Raw genomic sequence first — 20,588 nt, 5'->3', positions numbered from 1 at the left:
AAACGGCCGCGGCGAATCGGATCGTCGTTAGCTGACCGGAAGAGGGATCTTTTACCTCTTCGCTGTGTGCTGGTGACGCCAAGTGAGAGATAGTCTATGGTATTCGATCATAACAACGCAAGATCATCACCAAAGAACCGCGAGACAGTAAGCTGTAAAATCCCCACTTTACGCATCTGTTTTTCACTTGTTTAACCCAGAACTCTAGAAACCACGGTGACATTAAAGCAACTGAAGCCCGCGAGCCGTAGTAGAAAACCAGAGATTAACTAGAGAGACACGATACAAGTAGACAAGAAAGGGGGAAAGCGGAGGAACAACAAGAACCCAATTAAGACAAAAGGACTCGCCCGATTATCTCATCCAGAGTAACGTCGCTAAAAACTTGTCGTCTGGGAGGGAAGCGAGCCAGACGGAACGACAGTGAGACCAAGAAGTGAGACGAGAGGAGGCTTTTGTCGTCATCAGAATGGAGTGGATATCCCTGGTATCTACGGGTGAGTCTGTGGTGTGGTGGTGTTGTAGTGGTGTGAAGTGGTGTGGTATTGATGTGAAGTGGAGTGGTGGTGGTGTGAAGTGGTGTGGTAGCGATGTGGTTATGGTGTGGAAGTGGTGTGGTGGCAATGTAGTTGTGGTGCGGAAAGGATGAGTGTGGTATTAATAGTGTGGTAGTGGTGACGTGGATGGTAGGAGTGGTGTTAGTGTGGTACCGGTGGTAAGGCAGTGATGGTGGTGTTGTGACAGCAATGATGTGGAAGTGGTGGGTGTAGTACTGAGGGTGTGGTACTGATTACGTGAGTGTGGTGTGCTAGTGGTGTAGGCATAGAGTGGCAGAGGTGTTGGGCAGTGATAGTTGCAATGGTGTGGATGGTGTGTGACATGGATGGTGTAGATGTCCTGTGGTATAGGTGGTCTGTAAGCAGTAACTGTGGTGGCGTGGCAGATGCGAGTGTTAGCTTGTGGTTGAGACTTCGTTTTTGTGATTAGACAATGGTGGTGGTATGGTGGTGTGGTGGTGTTAGTGTAGTGGTAGTGCTGTGGTGGTTTTGGTGGTGGTGATGGTTATATACTACTTTATGGGGTGGATATGGTTGTGTGACAGAGAGGATAGGTGATATGACGTGGCACTGGTAGTGATGATTGTGATGATGTTGTGGCAGTAAACTAATAGTAGTGATGTATGTGTGGCGGAGGGGGGGACGGGAGGGCAGACAGAAGTGGTGTTGTTTGTGTATACTGTGGTCAGTCTACCAGTTAGCATACGAATACAGTGTAGAAATCATAATGGTGGTGGTGGTGGTGGTGGTGGTGGTGGTGGTACACATGTAGAGTTGCTTAATATCGTGTTGTGGTAGTAGTATTTGTGTATGTGTATGTGTGTGTGTGTGTGTGTGTGTGTGTGTGTGTGTGTGTGTGTGTGTGAGAGAGAGAGAGAGAGAGAGAGAGAGAGAGTGAGAGCGGTAGTGGTTGTAGTAATAACGAATTACCCTGTGGGGAGGAAGTGGTAGTGGTGGTGTTGGTTGTGGCGGGAATGGTGGTGGTGTTGTGGTAACAGTGGTAAAGGACTAGGGGTGTTTGAGTGTCATTAACACAGTATGGTGACAGGGTTTGATGTTGTAAGATGATGACAGTATCGCAAGGCCACCAGGCACGTTGCATGTGCTGAATGTACTAATACTGGCAACTGAAAAATATTTATTGTGCCCGTACAGGTAAACATGAAAGTAGAATAACTGGATCACTGGTTTAATAATGTCTGGGATTGTTGTGACAGTGGTTCCTGTGAATGTGGTAATCGCTTGTCACCTAATTAATTGTATTTATAACAGATCCGCATATGTTATTCATTGCAACACTAGCCGAATATGCACTGGTGGTAAGGAAATGTTGTGGTACGGTAATTAATGTGGAGAATTATTATATGAGAAAAACTAATAACAAAAGAATAGCAAGAGTGCATCCCGTGTTTCATTTTATTAGTGCCCTGAACTGTGTAAATGAAAAGAAATACACCCCCAGGCTGAAACTTTAATATATCTTCACAATGAACAGTTTTAGTATATGAGTTTAATTCTTCCAGTGTATCCAGTATTCACACTGGAAATAACGAGAAACTCCACAAGTACCTAACTCGCCTGTCAGCATCTCAGTCCCAAACATTTTCCAGGCAAAATCTGTACCAGCTCCCAAACCTACATTCCGCGTCATCATCCCACACAGTCACTCACTAGATCACCCACACCCTGACACAAGCACACTCAGGCGAGAAGAAAAGTGCGGTCGAGGATCATTTGAGGTGCGTGTGCTGGGAAGGAGTGGTTGGGGGAGGGGGTGTGGGTGGGAGGCAGAAGAGTGCGGTGCTTGAGAGATTGATGTGTTTGCCAGGACTCGAATGCTTTGGCGGTCGATCGAGGTGCTTGCGTTCGTGAGTCCGTCATGGTACTCAAACGTCATTCTTGTGGTTAGCTGGGCTTAGGGATTACACGGAAGAATTATTGTTTTCATTGTTTATAGGTGCCACGTAGAGCTATAACTTATTCTTGATATTTTTGTTACAAGATAAAGAATTATGTGGGTGGGCAAAATAGTTTGTTTATTCTCGTATAGGAGTTCTCTGGATGACATGCGAGTAAAAAGTCGTTAAAATTATGAAAGTTAGGAGACTAGGAAAAATGGTAGTGATAATGGGAAAGCGTCTGTGTGTGTGTGTGTGTGTGTGTGTGTGTGTGTGTGTGTGTGTGTGTGTGTGTGTGTGTGCGTGAATAATCCGACACCTGTGCTCGTATATAATATTTCGCAATGTATTCACGCAATGAAGTTAACAAAAAGCTCCCTTCAGAATTATATTGGGATGAGTAAAAACCTGGGAAGTAATGGGAATGGTTTATTTTTGTCGTGGTAATTATGTTAACTTTAATACCAAAAATATAACTAGTAAGTAATTATACCAATACATATGTAGAGTAATTCACACACACACACACACACACACACACACACACACACACACACACACACACACACACACACACACACACACACACACACACACACACACACACAGAAACTGACAACTCCTTCAGTTCGATTACATTCTGTTATTCTTGTCAGCTACACAAGATTTATTTCAGTAGGCGAGACGTTCCCTAGTGAGAGGATTATCGATTTCTGTATCTGTCCCCTTGAACACGAAAATTCTGTCCTAAAATTAATAAAATCGCTGGAGATACAAAACACTCAAATAAAAAATACATCTTCGAAATAGAGGGTTAAGTGTAGTCATATTTCTTTCTACTACTCTTTAAGTCTGATATCTTAAAAAGTGCTAGTGGATAAAGGTACAAAATTTACACGTTATTCTGGTAATTTCTGCTACTTAAGAAACCTGGTAAGATGAACACAATCGGTCAAGAGAAACCTCGTCTTGCGGTCATTAGCTGTTTTTCGCAACGCCTCTTTTACTTCTGTTTTTACTCTGATCGCCTGCGTTTCGGCCTCTACGTACGATTTGGTTTAGAAAGTGTGTGTGTGTGTGTCTGGGTCGTTTCATGGTTAACGTGTGCTGATTTTGAGGAAAGCTGGCACGGTTTTTTTTTTTTTTTTTTTTTTTTTTTTTGTACAAAAGCCTGGTAACCTGAAGGAAATACTTTAGGCACCGATGACTTTCCTATCTATCTTTTAAGTATAGTAAATGTATGTTAAAATAATTTGACTGTAGCACATTTTGCAGTAGGATTTTAGATAAACTCATCTCACATTAAGAATACCGATGCAAACTTGTATTCAGTCATTCATCCTGTACCTTCACAAATAGCTCTACAGAAGTCGTAGAGAATGACTAGCTAATTAGCACATATATTTGGATGAGATTAACATTCACGGTGACCGCTGCTAATGTAAGATCATATTATTAAATGTCAACCTCCTGCACCACAACATACACCTCTCGCCGCTCCATCACCACCATCATTCTTGAGTCTTCGTTATTTCTTCCATCACTTCTGCTTGCTGTCGGTAAATTATTGGCCTTAACAAGCTTCACTTTATCTAGCATACTTTTTCTTTTTTTAATTCTCGTTACCTTTAGGTATTATTGTTAATATTATATGTGTCTATTAAAAATGAAAAGGTAAGGTATAGCCGTCATTAACCTCTTCATTACAAAGTGTCTCTCCAGAGTTGATAACAGACGTCTGGTGGTGTCAAAGTTAAGATAAATAAGACATCACAATGAAGGTGTCAAGGAAGCATAGTTTTTAAATTTCTCAGCTCATCTCTCGTTTATTAGTCTAGGAATGCCATATTTTACATTCATACCTTCCATTACCACATCAGTCAGTAGTGGTAAATGTTCATGCACATATTCTAATCACCATACTAACTACTACCTTAAGTTACTGGAAAGAAACTAACACCCATTTCCCTTTCCAAAAAGTTCATCCATATTCCACACCACCACACATACCAGCCTTCCAAGAAATTCATGATCAGCTCAACAGTAATTTCCTTTACCATTAAATCCATCATACGCCACTTCACCACGCCCAACAACATCCCAAGAAACTCCCTCCACACACCAACACTAATACACCAACACTAATTTTCACTTCCAGGTTTAGGCTCTGATTCCACTCCACCACATATCACATATATCGTCATCCAAAGAACTGTATACACGTATATCAGTGAGTATCCTTCGTGATATATAGTATGCATCCTTTTCCTTCCCACCACTCCTACGGACATCGCTCAAAATTACCTTAGCAAACCGAAAAAGGTGATCATTTTCCAGTTTTCTTACCAACAACCCCACTCTCCACCGACAGTAAACAGATTAACTAGTTCATGAATTAATTAGTAATAATAATAATGATAATAATAATAATAATAATGATAATAATAATAATAATAATGATCATAATAATAATGATAATAATAATAATAAATTTGATGTGCATTTTCTTCCTGTACATTCAGAGAAACCATGGAAATTGCATATCCAGTCTTGCGGTATAAACGCCGATTTGAAATAAATAATACAAATTACTGCATCATAAAGGAAGCCGGTATCTCTATGTAAAAGCCACATAATTGCAGTGGTGGCATATGTGATTGAAATATATTACAAAAGGTATAAAAAGTATAACGAGTTTCAGCCACACTGTGATGTTCGGTGTGTTACCAGGATGCGGCACGGGGACCCAACATGTACATACCGTTACCACTTTGTCCGATCTTTGCAAGTGGTTACCTGCTGACAGATATCGGAAGACTTATGATGGAACCAGACGAGCTGACCCAAGAAGTTTCATGAAATCCATGTGTTCACATTCTATTTCTGATCGTTTTTATTTTGGGGAGGGGGGCTGACCCTCCCTTCCCAAGAATCACTGCGAGTCACTCCCCCCAAATATCGTGTTACGGATGAGAGTCCATCATACAACATGTACTAAGATATTAAAGCCATATCTGTCCTCTTTCACTGTCTATGAGAATTTTTAATTTGATGAGGGGTCCGACTCCCCCCCCCCCCATAATATATGGCCTAGAAAATTTTATATACTGGAAGATCTTCGGAGTAACCAGACTAACTCACTCGAGAAGTTTCATTCAAATCCATCAAATAGCCTACGAATTAACACACACACACACACACACACACACACACACACACACACACACACACACACACACACACACACACACACACACACACACACACACACACACACACACGCACAGACTGAATCTCACGCAACGGTATATGGCGAGTTGCCGAAAACTATACCATCCTGCTTTGCAGTAGTGATATTAATCATCATCATCATCATCATCACCATCATAGTAATAATAATAATGGTGATAATGCTGATGATCAATAGAATAATAATAATAACAAAGAAATAACGCAGTGACCTCTTTATGCTCTAGGTTAATACTACTTGTATATTCAGTCTCTCTCTCTCTCTCTCTCTCTCTCTCTCTCTCTCTCTCTCTCTCTCTCTCTCTCTCTCTCTCTCTCTCTCTCACACACACACACACACACACACACACACACACACACACACACACGCACACATCAATCCCCCACCTCCACCTTCTTCTTCCCTGCCATGAGAGCGTCGACCTGTGCCTATATAAAACTCTGTGTGGGATCCAGACGTGACGGCCATCAGTCTTCGGAGCCACAGTTGCATGAGAGAGAGAGAGAGAGAGAGGGAATATAGATGGTAAGTGTGTGGATAGAAGTAGAAAGAGAAGTGGGTAAGGTTGTGGATGTGACAGTGAGATGTAAAATATTGATAAAAGGTTAAGTATTGGACTGTGGCTGGGGAATATGAGTGAAAGTGGAAGTGTGTTAAGAGGATGTAGGTGTGGAAGTGATGGCGTGTGTAGGCAGGGATAGGAAATGTGATGTGGGTGTAGGTGGGAATGTGGAGTGTTATGGGTGTGGATAGGATTGTATGTGTGCAGTACGAAGATGGGAAAAGAGTCACATGGATTTTGGTCAGAACTGAGGAGTGGTTTTTTATTTTTTATTTTTTTCTGCTTATGAACAACAAAATTAAATCGTCCTTCTGATACTAATAATTCATTACCGGAAAAGTATATTCGTTGTTAAGCTGACTGTTTCATTTCTCATCTCCGTAAATCTTACTGTCTATGTATTTCTTTTCAAGGCAATAGTTCCATCCTTGTAACTGGAATCTGCAAAATGAAAAATAATAACAGTTTGTGCCCTATGCGTATATATACATACATATGGGTTAGAATAGGGAAGGTGTTCTTATAAGCCAAGTAGTCATTAGGAGAGTTTCAAGCATTTAATTTTTCGTTGATTTACTTTCGGTTATACCTGAATTGCCAGTTTTTTTTACTAATAATGAAAATTAGTTTATTTCCTTTAGACTGAGATTGCATCATCAAGGTGGGTCATAATTATTGATATTCTGGTGGCCGTGCAAAAAAGTAATTATTTTGTCATTCGTTAAATATATGAACAAAAAACGCTAAAACTTGCAGCAGCCGTTCTACACGAATAAATTTTCTGATTCGGCTTTGTAATGTATGTATATGCGAGAGTATCAGTTTCTTTAAGGAGAGAGAGAAAATTTGAATGGATGGCTGCGCGCTGGAGAGAGAGAGAGAGAGAGAGAGAGAGAGAGAGAGAATCTTGAAGTATATCTTATCGTACAGCAAAACATGAGGTATTGTTAACATCACTCTGCCACGCTATCAGATCAATCTCATCATGCTCTGTGCTGGCCCCACCATCCAGTGTGGAGGGAACAAATAAGCTGCGATATAATTCTATTAATAATTCCTTCCCCACACCTGAGCCAGCTTTGGTCACGGTGGCAGGGTAACATATATCCGTGTTGTAAGGGCCTCTTCACACTGCGCTCTTAGCTCTCTCAGGCTCCTGGGACTCACTGCCAGCTGTATAGAATCGACTGGCTTCAGCAGAAATGGAATACCCTGTACTACAATTGTCCCGACCATGAGAAATTTGTACACATTCTGATGCATCTTTGGCTGATCGTGCAGGTCAAGGTGCAACTTGAGGGAAAACATCCCTCTTCCGTGGACTACGTTCTGTACATGACGCTTCTCACTGACAGATATAATGTACTGTAGCTGATAGTAGGAAACTGCTTGTCCAGTGCGTGAGCTAGTGAAACGGTGAACTCTTCCAGTTGATTGTATATCAATACCTACATGATCTGACATACGTATTTGCATTAGTGTGGAGAGAACATGACGTGCTATTTAAACACTGCGTGCTATTTTTTTTTTTATCCTAGATGGTCTCTCTTAACCCAGTCCTAACCAACCTGACCTAACTTAACCTAACGAATTCCATAGCTCCTAATATAACCTACCCTAACCTGACCACTCATTCCCAGCTTAATTTAACTTAACCTCAGACAGTGAAACTAACCTAACCTAGACCAAAACTTTCCAGTAAAAGAAAAGTATGGGATTTGCGCCGGCCGTGTATCTTCGTTGGTAAGGAAGATTTGTTAGCACTTATTTCGTTAGCAATTTGTGTTGCCTAATATCCCCCAATGTCCGTTCGTATGCTACTAAATCAAACTATGTTTATATTACCCATTCGGCCCGAGAACGTCATTTTCGTTTTATTCTCGCTGCCGCCAGACAGTTGTATTCAGCACAGGAGAAATTTCGAACTGAAGGGGTTAGATACAGCATTCATATTCTCCTTCATAGCCAGAGGCCCTCCGTAGACTGAATGAAAAGCTCTAGTGATTGTTTGTAATATGAAAAGTACTTCATCCTAGTGAAGGAATTAAGAAAATATACAAGTACTGGTAACATATGTAAGAACATTGGTGTGTTATATGAACAATAAATAGCAAAAGACAAAGTGTTACGATATCTCTAAAGTCATCGAGAATACGTCCCTCTCTTGCCCCGCCGTATGCAACGCAGCAAAACAACCTAGGGGAGGAATTTTCAAATATCAGGGGACTCACGGTGTTTTATTAGTCCCCATCAGTCCAAGGCCATCTTTGACACGTTATTCTTTGCTATCCCTGGACGGTTTTACTCAGCTTGGTTCTTACCGTTACAGGACGTCATTTCTGTATTGCTATTGCTACTTTCAGATTATTTTGTTCAGCTTATGAGATATTTTTCCAGCTGGAGGGATATAACAAGAATATAATACAAAATACGCCATAGGACTGGAGAGGTTAAAGCGTTACACTCACCGTGAGTAAAGACAAGTTACGAGATATAAGCCAAAAATACGACTCTGTTGCTCCGCCATCTGCCGTCACAGCACCATAACCCAGAGGAAAGAAATTCACATATCGTGGACTAGCATTATTTTATTAACCTCTTCAGTTCTGTGATCTCCCCCCCTCCCCACCTTTTTTCTAAAGTTTTCCTACCTCCATACGATTTATTCAGCATAGGAGAGACTGTTTTTTCAACCCGAAAGATTAGATAAAACCATAAAAATATAAATAAAATTAATAAGATCATGGAATACAATCGCCTGGAGGTAGGGTGATGAAAAAAAGATCGCATCGTTGTGAAGGGGTTAATAAGCTGTCAATATTCAGAGATTGTTTCATTTACTGTAATTATAGGGGACGTTGGCAGAGGCGAGAGATACTACAGACAGGCAACACTAATGTCGATATTAATACACTCCTCGACACTACCACACATTGCCTCAGGAGATGATCAGGTTAGGAAGTATATTGGAGGCAGTGTGGCAGCTACAGCTGTAGTAATACCGGTATAATTGTATCAAGCTGCAACTCTGTTTCTTCTGAAGAGAAAATAATTGTAGACTACTCCGTTGCTGTGCCTAGATAAAACAGTAGGAATAGCCTATCTTTTTATTCAAGTCACCTAACACATTCTGGATCAGGCATCATCATAATCCGGTTTGTTTTCACCTGAAAAAACTGGGTCACTCCCATAACTTGAATACTAAGTTACGGTTGTATCTAATCACTGAGCATTATTTAAGAAACAGGAATGAGTTTCCTGGTTACTGATTATGTGAACTCTCCGTTCTAACATTTGGCCATCAGTAGAGCTGAAAGGAATTTTGATCTTCATTAAGTTAGGGGAAAAAAAAAAAACTCTCTGGGGTGGTCATATAGTGTAAATCAAACTAAATCTGAGCACTTTATCATTAACAAGGTGACATCTGTTGCTAATGAACCTATGTTGCAGGTGCAGTAACGAGTTGTTCTTATTGTCAACAGGTCAGGGCCGCGTGAACCAGCTGGGGGGCGTGTTCATCAACGGCCGCCCTCTCCCTAACCACATCCGCCTCAAGATCGTGGAGATGGCGGCGGCGGGCGTGCGTCCCTGCGTCATCTCGCGGCAGCTGCGAGTCTCCCACGGCTGCGTCTCCAAGATCCTCAACCGCTACCAGGAGACCGGATCCATCCGGCCAGGCGTCATTGGCGGATCCAAACCCAAGGTTACCACGCCGGACGTCGAGAAGCGCATAGACGACTACAAGAAGGAGAACCCGGGTGTCTTCTCGTGGGAGATCAGGGATAGACTGGTCAAGGTGAGGCAGCTGTCAAGCCAGACATGCACGCTTGATGGATAGTCGGTGGAAATTGTTTAGTTCTTTCTCATTAATTCAGCTTATCACATTCAACTACTGTTCTTTCACCAGTGAGTGCTACTGGATACCACTGCATGCTGTGTCCCATTTATTGCCTTTACTGCTTTACCTTGATCCCCGTCACTCTTACCCACATTGATTGTACCCCTGGCCTCTTTCAGGAGGGCGTTGTGGACAAGGCGTCGGCACCGTCCGTGAGCTCCATCAGTAGGATCCTGAGAGGCGGCAAGAGGGAGGATGACCCAAGGAAGGACCACAGCATAGACGGCATCCTTGGTGAGTACTGGGAGTCGTATTGATTTCTGGCTGATATTGTTGTTTTGATGTGCTGATTATCAAACTATTTCACTAATAATAGCATCGACAGCATACTGGGTGAGTACTGTGAGGCACACCCATCTTTGGTTCGTATTACTCTGTTCTTGTGTTGATATTATGTTGATACTGCATTGCTACGTTATTGCATGTCATTCTACAAACAGCACCACGAACTCTATCCTATTATCCTTTGAACGGCGGGTTTGATTGTTAACAACGTCAGTTTTGCTTGCCTTGTTTTTCATGAGTAGGGTACGTTTCATTATTTCTGCTTTACTAATTCTCATTAGAATCATAAAATCTTGTGAGATCTGTATATTTTATGCAGGCTGTAAGCTGTTAGTACGCCACCTACGAAACATCGTGCAATTAGTCAACTATTGCTTTAGTGCTTGGTGGGGAGAGGATGTGTTACATTCAGCTGGTGTGATTTTATATTCATCAGTGGTTTATGTAAGTCTGCCGCACCAAAATCTCTGGCGAAGATATATTAGAAATGCCTTTCGCAGACAGCACCGTTCTGCCCCATCCTCCCCGTTTTCACCAGTTGTTTTCCCTATTTTTCACCGTTCACTTTCCCGGCTTTTCATTGTTGGTCTACCCTTTTTTTAACCTATTGATTTTCCTGTTACTGATCACATGTTTTCCATTTTCCTGTTTTCTTTCATTTGTCGATTTTTCTGTTGGATCTGATTATCCTGTAGGCACTTTTCATCCTCTTTTCCTTTAATCTTCGATTGTCTTACTATTATTCTTGATCATGTTATCTGTTTTTACCGAATTACCTGTACAAATCCTCGTTCTTTTTTTTTTTGGAGGGAGGGGGCCTTTTTATCACCAGTTACCTTATCACATTTGTACTTCAGCAAGTTTCTGTAAATTTTCACTCAGTTTTCTCTTTTTCATGTTTTCACGCATTTCTCGTCGTTTGTTTCTTCACTTTTTCTGCTTTACTTTCATATATTTTCCTTCTTAGTGTCTATTATACTTTCCCAAAAATTTTGTAGTTTGTTTTCGTTCTTGCTATTTTCTTCCCTTGTAGTAGCAGTAGTAGTTGTTGTTCCCTAGGCAGTTTAGCCGAACAGCCCCGCCTTGTCTTGTTTTCCCCGTTTCTGTGTTACCTATATTTTACTTTTCATAATTAGATTTGTCTTTTTGTCTTTTTTTCGACGATTTCTTTTCTCATATTTTCACTTCGTTCTATCATTTCTTCTCGTTTCACAGACTCACAGTAACTTCATTATTTTACGACGATTTTTTCATAAGTAGTTTCTAGGTTTCTTAGTATTATCTTTTTTTTTTTTTTATGTTTCCCGTTATATTCACAATGTATTACGCTTTCTTCGTTAACTGTTTTTCTCTGTTATATTTTCCTTACAGACGTCTTTTATTTTTTCCCTAATCCCTCCGCTACGACGACGTCATTTTCACCCTTTCACTCCAAGGACGTATTTTTCATTTTATTAATCTTGGAGAGACTTTTCGAACTAGAGATCCTTCCTAAGCTGAAAAAAATAGTATCTTGATGGTCGTGGTAATATAAAAAATCGGAGTGAAGGGGTTACATCGGATCTAACACCTATATTCAGTTTCGAAACGATTTCATTCGGCTCGAAGGGGATTTTTCAAGCTGGGAGGGTTAGAGATGGCCTTCCATAACGCCGTCGTTCCCAGGGTGATAGTCTGCGTTGAATAAAATTGTTTACTAGTAGCAAGATAAATGCGTATAAAAATGGCACCCTTTGCCTCAGTAGTTTTAGTATTTTCATCTCGTTTAATTGACTGTTGTTCATTTCTTCCTCTATATTTTGAATATTTTATTTCACATTATTTGCCATTTACAATGTTCCCTCCCCCCCCTTTTTTTTTTTACTAGTACTGATATTTTGACAGTCTTTCTTTTTTTTTTACCTCGTCATTTTTGTTGGATGTTTTTGTCCATTTACGGTTTTTCATTTATTATTTTCATTATATCCGTCCTGAATTATTTTTTACATAATTTCCTAGAGGCTACTATCGAACACCCCAGTTGGAGTGAGGTCTTGCATCGGTTTAACATGCATAAGGTACTGAAGGTTATTCGATCGTGGAATGATTACTACTACAGGAAAAAGGCCGCTCATCTTAAGTAATGTGTGCAATACTGAAATGATCTGGTCTTGGGCCTCCCGTCGCGAAGGAGAGTAATACGAGTAATTTTTTTTTTTTTTTTTTAGCTTACATTTTCGCCATTTACTATTTTTTTTTTTTTATTCCTTTCTCTTTTGTTAGTTTCCAGGCTCTCTTGCTTTTTTTTTCTTCTTTCCAATTATTCTTTACGTGCTTTTGTGTACTTTATTTTTAACTTTTCCCTGTGCTGTATTTTATTGCTTACCTATAGTTTGTTTCTTTTTTTCATAATTTTCCTTGGTTATTTCTCCCTCATTTTCATCTAAATTATCAAAGTTTGTTGTCAGTGTTTTGTTTCGTTTTTCACAAATGTGTTTTAGACGTCTTTTTCCTCGAACTTTCTCGTATTTTTATGGTTCCCTGCTAGCTATTATTCCGGATTATTTACCTTTTTATTAATCTTTCATCATTGTTGTTCTTCGAGTAAAGTTCCTCCATTTTTTCACTAATCTTTCACGGTATATCAGTGATTTTTCTGTTTTCTGGCACATGTTTTCACTATTTCTTGCTGAACACTTTTTACAGCTTGTGTACTTATCATATCTCCATTTTCTCTTTTTATCAGTTACGGTCTGTCTTTTTTTGATGATTTTTGCCTCTTTCTCTAGCTGTCTTGATTTATTGTTCCTCTACCTACTTATATATCTGTCTATCTATCTGTCTGCCTATCTATCTATCTGTCTGCCTATCTATCTATCTGTCTGCATATCTATCTAATCTTAAACGATGTGGTGTTGATGTGGCGTAGATCTAACATTAGGAGCGTCACAAGGTATATTTTGTCTTCTCGGATCCCCATCCCATTCACGCCCAAGCCATAATGCTCGCATTGCTGTTTATTACTGTCGACATAAGATATACGTTAGACTAGGTTCAATGTTGTTTCAGTTATTCAGCTTACTTTATTTATTTATTTATTGCAATTCTGAGTACAGTAAGTGGAACAGTTAGGTATCTCTGAAGGCTTACTGGTACAGTTTGCGTTGTCGATGGTGGAGATGGAGGGACCGGGGGTAGGATTACGTACTTTCTCCCACCAATGATTTAAGGGTGGGAATTACCATCTAACATTAATCTAAAGTTATATCGCTCTGGATGATACTTTAATATTGTATTACTGTTTATCTATAACTAACTTATTTATAAAAGAAAAGAGTTGTACCTGGCGCCCTGCTAAAGATGCCTGCGCCATAATAAACCTTCTAAACCTTCTACCGAACCAAGCAACGACGAGATACAAGGGGGCTGTGCTTGTATTCCTGTTGTTTATCAGTCATTGGTCAGCTCTAATGTATCTTGCCAATAAGTTAGTGCCTCAGCTTTCTCTTAGTTTTTTTCAGATATTATTTTTATTTCTATTCATTTATCTTACTTATTTTGACTCGGCTCTTGATTATGTAGTTTTCATTTTTTGTTACACGTTATTTGGGTTTATATTTTTTGGCTTTCCACTCCTATTTCTTCGCCATTTTTCAGTCGATTTTCCTCTTATTTTTTCACGGACTGTGCTCATTTATCTTTCCATCTTTTTTATCGTCGTTATGGTAATTGGCGTAACACCAGACAGGGGAAAATCCAGGTGTCCGTTACTGCAATAAACACCTCAACCACAACACCCCCCCCTCCTCTCTCTCTCTCTCTCTCTCTCTCTCTCTCTCTCTCTCTCTCTCTCTCTCTCTCTCTCTCTCTCTCTCTCATCTTTTTCACGTTTCTTCATCCTCTTCCACCTCTAATTATACATCATATTCCTTATTTTTCATTTGTGTCATTCTTTTTTACTTTCCTTTCTTCCATTATTTTATCTTTCCTTTTCTCTCAGCCTACTTCGGTATCAGAATGTATTTAGTTTCCTCACCTTTCGTAAATCTGATATATGAATTTTTCCTCACTTCCTCTCCTCCATTCTTCATAAGCCCATTCTTTCTTCATACTCTTTCCCTTTTTCCTCTGCCTCTCATTCTTCCTTCTTCTCTAATTCTGTCTTTCCTCTCAGTCTCTTCTCTTTGATTTCCTGTCTTCTTAACAACTGCTTTCGTGTCCCTTTGTCCTCCACCCTCATTATTCCTCCATTTTGTTCTTTTTTTTTTTCTCGTTCTATCGCCGTCATTCCTTCTTGTGCCTTCTTTCCCTCTTTTTCCTATTTATTCTCGTCTCTGCTGCCTTCCTTGTTGTTTCTCTTATTTCTCTTATTTTTCTTGTTCTTTGCTTTTTCCGTTTCCCGTGTTTTCTCCTCAGTCTTCTTTCTCTCTTATCCTTACTTTTCTTTCTTCTCTCCACCTCTTTTCTTCCTTAACCCTTTCTTTTCCTTCTTTCTGTGTACTTGATTTTAGCTTTCATCACTACTTCCTCTGTTTTCTCTCTCTCTCTTCTTTTTCCTTTTTTTTTTTTTTGTCTCATCTCCGCCTCGTCCTCCTTATGTCTTCTCGCCCTCTAATCTTTCCTCTTCTTCCTCGTCCCCACCATCTTTCTTGTTCCTCCTTCTGTCTTCTCTTTCTCTGTCCTTTCTCGCCTCCGCTTCGATCCCACCTGTGTTTCTCTCTTTACCTTGTACGCTTCCTGTTCATCTTTATTTCCTCCATCTCCCTCATTGTGTCCTTTTTTGCCGTCTCTCCCACCTTTATTCCTTCCTCTCCACCTTCTCTTCCTCTTACATCCAGTTCTTCCTCGCCTTCTCTGTCTCCCTTTTTTTCTTCCTCTCGATCTATCCTCCCTGCTCTTCTTCGTCTCTTCCATCTCCCTTGGTCTCTTTTCTTTATCTTCTTTCCTCCTTATTCATCTTGTTCTTTCTCATCTCCACTTCATTCTTTCTCTCCCGCATATCTGCCCGTTCTTGCTTGCCTCCTTTGTCATCCCTGTTCATTTCGTCTTTCTTTTTTTTCCTCTTATTCTTTCCGTTTGCTGGCTTCGGGTTTCTTGCTTCCCATTTCTTGCCCTCTTCCTCTTATCCTACCAGCTTTTCGTTGCCTTCCTCATCTCGCTTGTTCTCTGCTATCTGTCTTGTATCCTTGTTTCCTGTTATTGTTTTCCTCCTCGGTCTTCATGGTTCCTTCCTCTGTCTTATCTCATTCTTATCCTTCCATTCCTTGCACGTCTCGTCCACCTCCCTTATTCTTTCCTCTTGCTTTTCTTCACCCGTCTTCCCACGACCCTCTAAACCATGATCACCCAGCGACAATTTTTATTATTACTTTATTATTTTATTACCTGTGGCCCACCCCTGCCTCCCTTCCCAACCCCCTTCCTTGCCACATACCCCCCTCCCTACTGCTTGGAGGCACCCCACCGCAAGAGGGAGACAAGGTGCGGCTGCGGCAAACCGGCCTCCTCCGCAGCCGCAAGCTACTGAATGCATAAGGTACCTATTCAGTGCTGCCCTCTGGTGACCATACCACCCCACTGACAATTAAATAATTAGATGATGAACAGTCTAACCTTTTTTCAACTTATTAAATATATCTCTGATTAACTTACTATTTATATACATTCTATTTTCTGACAGAAGCGTACAAATAATATGAAGCGTGCCGTAATGCGATCTGACTAGTGTAATAATGGAGGGATGGAGTGGAGAGGTATAAGAGAGAGGGGCGTGTGAGCTAGGAGCAGGGCAGTGAAATGGCGGGGGACAGGGCGACATGGAGGCGATTTGTTTGTGACCACCCCTTAGGGAATTACGGCGTCTGGCGTTAAATAGATAGATAAACAAACCAGCAATCACACACTGTTAATTCCGTTTCATACATGAGTACATCCTCCAATCTGACATTCTTAGTTTCGTTATTTACTGCTCTTGTGGGAGGAATCGCTGTACAGCAGAAAGAGGAACGGAAGAACGATCCATTTCAGTATACAGTCCACACCTTCTAATTCACTAACAATACGAACAATAGTACTCAAATATGACCTTCAGATTACTGTACGTATGTTTCAGTTTGAGTTTTGTAAAGATGCTACTTGAATGTGCGCTAGGCAGTGGGGAGAGGGGAATCATCAGCATCATTACCCTAACACTATGGCCTGTCATCTCAGTGGCATAGGAGGCTTCGTAGCACCTCTTCCCTAGCGATTTATCTTGCCCAGTACATCATAACAATCTCCTGTATGCATTTTAGAACACATGGTTTTAATAGCAACGGAGTCTATCATTAAACTGGACGTCGCTGAAGTGGAATGTTCAAAATAAATCGCAAAGGAAGAGGTGTTACAAAAATTCGCGTAGGTACTTGAATCCGAATCTAAGGAAATGAAAGCTCAGAACTAGAAAATCCGTCAACAGAGTCACCCGGAGGAAATGGCCTAAATTTATCCAGTTGCTTTGCATGCCTTCAGAAATGTCTGCAGAAATATACAAATAAACAATCATACATCACCTCCAGATCTTCTTGGTAGTGATGTCTTGTGTGGGAAGAACCGTTGAGAAGGTGCAGGGAAGTAAAAAAAGAAAAAAGAAAGAAGTGCGCAACGACGGGATGCAGCCCTAACTAAGAATTTAAAACTTAAATAACCTTGCTGTCTGATATATTTCCCAAATTTCTCTAAATACCTGTTCACTCAAGTATTCAAGATTCGCTGGATATCTATAGGTGGAACATGTAAAAGCCAAAATAAAAAAAAATGAAACAAGACTAATATAAACCGTAACAGCAGTATTGATCCCAGGACTAAGATTTAAAAAGATAATAATGAAAGGACTAGTAATCATCATCATCATCATCGTCATCATAATAATAATAATAATTTGTTTGCCATAATCTCTGGCCGAGTTTAGCAGGCGAGTTATGTATTTTAGTGAGAGAAACCGTTGAGAGACAAGGATGAGGTGAGCGGAGGCGTAAAAAAAGAAGAAAAAAAAAAAAGGGAATGCGTAACAACAGTATACAACCCGGGTCTAGCTTTGCCCCCGTCGAGTGACACGGCGCGTTAGTCCGTGTTACGTGGTGGTGGCCCGTCCTGTTACGCCACGTTACCCCCAGTCCACACTACAGTTGGCAGGGACGGAGAGGGGGATGAGAGGTAGGGAGAGAGGGAGGTGACTGGTCCAGGTAAGAAAGAGAAGGGAGGAAGGGGAAGAGAAAAAACTGTACGATTACTTAAGAGAGACATATGCATAGTAATACACACACACACACACACACACACACACACACACACACACACACACACACAGGGCAAGATATACTGTACAATGGCTCAGCAAGGTGTGACGGCGAAAGATAGATCCGGTGAGAACAGAAAAAACAAGCGAAAAAGGAGATGCATACTTTTGGAAGAGAGAGAGAAGTAGGAATATATATATACCGTATATTTATTTATTTATTTATTTTTTATGCATACGGACTCGTCAACCTTCACACCGGAAAATTTAGCCAGGCTGGCCAAAACGACGAAATGAAACATTTTTAAGAATAATCCAAATAACAGATACTTAACGCTTCATGGAGAGAGAGAGAGAGAGAGAGAGAGAGAGAGAGAGAGAGAGAGAGGTATGAACAAACTTCGTGTATAACTTGTGGTCACCCGCACAGTGTCCCTCCCTTACACTCACAACAGATTCTGGTAAAGGTTGTTGGGGTAGTGGTGAGTTGGTGGGGTCTTTGGGGATAGTTTTTTTTTTTTTTTTTTTTCACTCGCAACAACGCCAGGCATAAACTGTTGGGTTCTGGGTGAGCTTATAGATTTTTTTTTAAGGTTCCTTTTTTTTTTTTTTTTTTTTTCCTTTTTCTCTCGATCTGTGCAACAAGGTCAGGGTGACTAAAGAGGCGAAGTTTTAAAATCTCTCTCTCTCTCTCTCTCTCTCTCTCTCTCTCTCTCTCTCTCTCTCTCTCTCTCTCTCTCTCTCTCTCTCTCTCTCTCTCTCTCTCTCTCTCTCCGTCCTAATTCTGTTCATCATGTCAACAGAGAAAGATACCATTCATTCCATTTTTTTTTCTTTTTCTTGTCGTCTGTCTCATTTTGTTGTGCGAGGCCTGGGACAGTGAAAGAGATTTTTTTTCTTTTTCCCTTTCCCTTTCTTATTTCTCATCCTGCATATCATTACTTCGGACAGGTATACAGTATGTGGGATTCTTTTTACCTCCACCTACGAAATGAGACGGAGGTCATATATTCACCAATGTGTGTCTGTCTGTGTACGATATAAGAAAAATATTGGACTTCAGTGAAATGTAGTGGATGGGTGGTCAGTGAGTTAAGGAAGAGCTGGTGCGATTTTGATTTGTATTCGGATCTGGATGTAAGAATAAATCGTAAATTTTACTGGCACTGACGGAGGTATGCGTTCTTTGTATTTGTGTAACAAGGCAGGTTGAGACCGTAGAGTTAACCTGCTATATGAGACCACGAAAGTACCCATCTGGTAGGAAAAAAGGAATTACAGGAGGGCATCGTAAATTTTCTTGGCGTTAGCGAAGGTATACGCCCTCTGAGTACTTATTAAATTTTTACTTCCCCTCTTTATATTTTTCTCTCATCTTTGCAGTAAGATGCGAAAACCAATGGAGGGATTTTATGGTTAATGTTTTCTGGATGCTAATTTTTTTTTCCTATCTTTCTTTATCGTATCTCTCACGGGTTCTTTTTTTATCCCTCATCCTTAGCAGTGAGATATGGGGGTCAGAAGGGGAAGATTTTTCTCTTTCATTTCTTTCCATCTTAATGTGTGCAGGAAAGTGCATGAAACATAAAGAGAATATTCACTACAGTTTATTCCCTTCGTTTTGCATTCACCGCTTCTTTTTCTTTTTTGTTTTTTGCGCCGTGGGATCATAAAGCTTCTTAATATATCTCCTTCTTGTTCTTGTTGTCCGCCTTAATACTAAAACCAATTCAGTTTGTTTATATATATAAAAGCACATTCGAATGAATACTTTGTATTCCCAGAAAAAAAGTGTATGTAGGTGAGAGAGAACCCATGCTTTTGGCAACAGAATATTAAAGTGTAGAGTGATTTTATTTTTTTTATTTTATTTATTTATTATTTTTTTTTTTTGCTAAAGTGTTATTACCAGTAATTAAGATAATCGCTTCCCCTGCATCACGTATACAACTTATCTCATTTCTTAGAGCATATGTTCATTACATGTACGTGATTTGTCTCACTTGTGTTTTAATGTCACCTTCGTTGTCACAGTTAAAATATTTAATCACTTTTACCCACTGTTTTCATCTAAGAAGGGTTCCCCCACCCGACATAGCTATAAATTTAGGCGGCAACTACTTGATGTACATCTGACTTGCCAGGCATGTAACGTCAGTATAGATTAAGAGCCTTGAACTTATTTTATTACAAATTATAATACAGTTATTCTGATAAGAACCTGGAAATAAATAAAGCAGAAATCAACTATAAATTCTAATGGAAAGACAAGTATATAAGCAGATTATCATCATGTAGGTTTGTCGCGTGACTGGCTTGACCCTGTTGTACAGTAAAGTGTCAGTGCAGCAGTATATATATATATATATATATATATATATATATATATATATATATATATATATATATATATATATATACTGCATAGTGTTCGAGTTAGTCTCACCTCCACCACTACCACCACGGCGCCTCAAACCGAGTTACATTACAGAACCATTATCAGTTTCCCACGGTGATTTTTCCTCGTTCACGCCTCGTCTTCATTCCCTCAGTATCTGCCTTCTGCCTTTCACTCCCCTCCTTCCTTTCACACATGATCCCAACACCCAGCCCAAGCCAATTTTTTTCTTCAACCTACACCATTAGCCGGAAGTTATATTTTGTGGACAGGGAGACCAGTGATCCAAAACACACACACACACACACACACACACACACACACACACACACACACACACACACACACACACACACACACACACACACACACACACACACACACACACACACAAGGATGCATAATATGTAATAAGAATAATGAGAATTCCACCCTTTGCGGGATTGTGGTGTCTGGCAATAGAGAGATAGATAGATAGTAAAAAG

At 40.3% G+C, this 20,588-nt stretch overlaps 1 protein-coding gene across 1 annotated transcript in view; it reads left to right on the top strand.

Annotated features, from left to right (window-relative positions):
• Positions 1 to 20,588, top strand: part of LOC145412797 (uncharacterized) — a 171,872-nt gene that overhangs the window by 112,807 nt on the left and 38,477 nt on the right. The window contains exons 3-6 of the mRNA XM_080282578.1: positions 9,731 to 10,063; positions 10,285 to 10,399; positions 15,900 to 15,910; positions 19,296 to 19,310. Coding sequence (XP_080138704.1) covers positions 9,731 to 10,063; positions 10,285 to 10,399; positions 15,900 to 15,910; positions 19,296 to 19,310 — 474 coding nt within the window. The remainder of the gene's footprint in view (positions 1 to 9,730; positions 10,064 to 10,284; positions 10,400 to 15,899; positions 15,911 to 19,295; positions 19,311 to 20,588) is intronic.

Source organism: Coenobita brevimanus, chromosome 94, assembly GCF_032717465.1.
Source record: "Coenobita brevimanus isolate Jiangsu-jjx chromosome 94, ASM3271746v2, whole genome shotgun sequence".
In the NCBI taxonomy this organism is placed as follows: Eukaryota; Metazoa; Arthropoda; class Malacostraca; order Decapoda; family Coenobitidae; genus Coenobita; species Coenobita brevimanus.
This window is presented reverse-complemented; position numbering and strand designations above follow the sequence as displayed.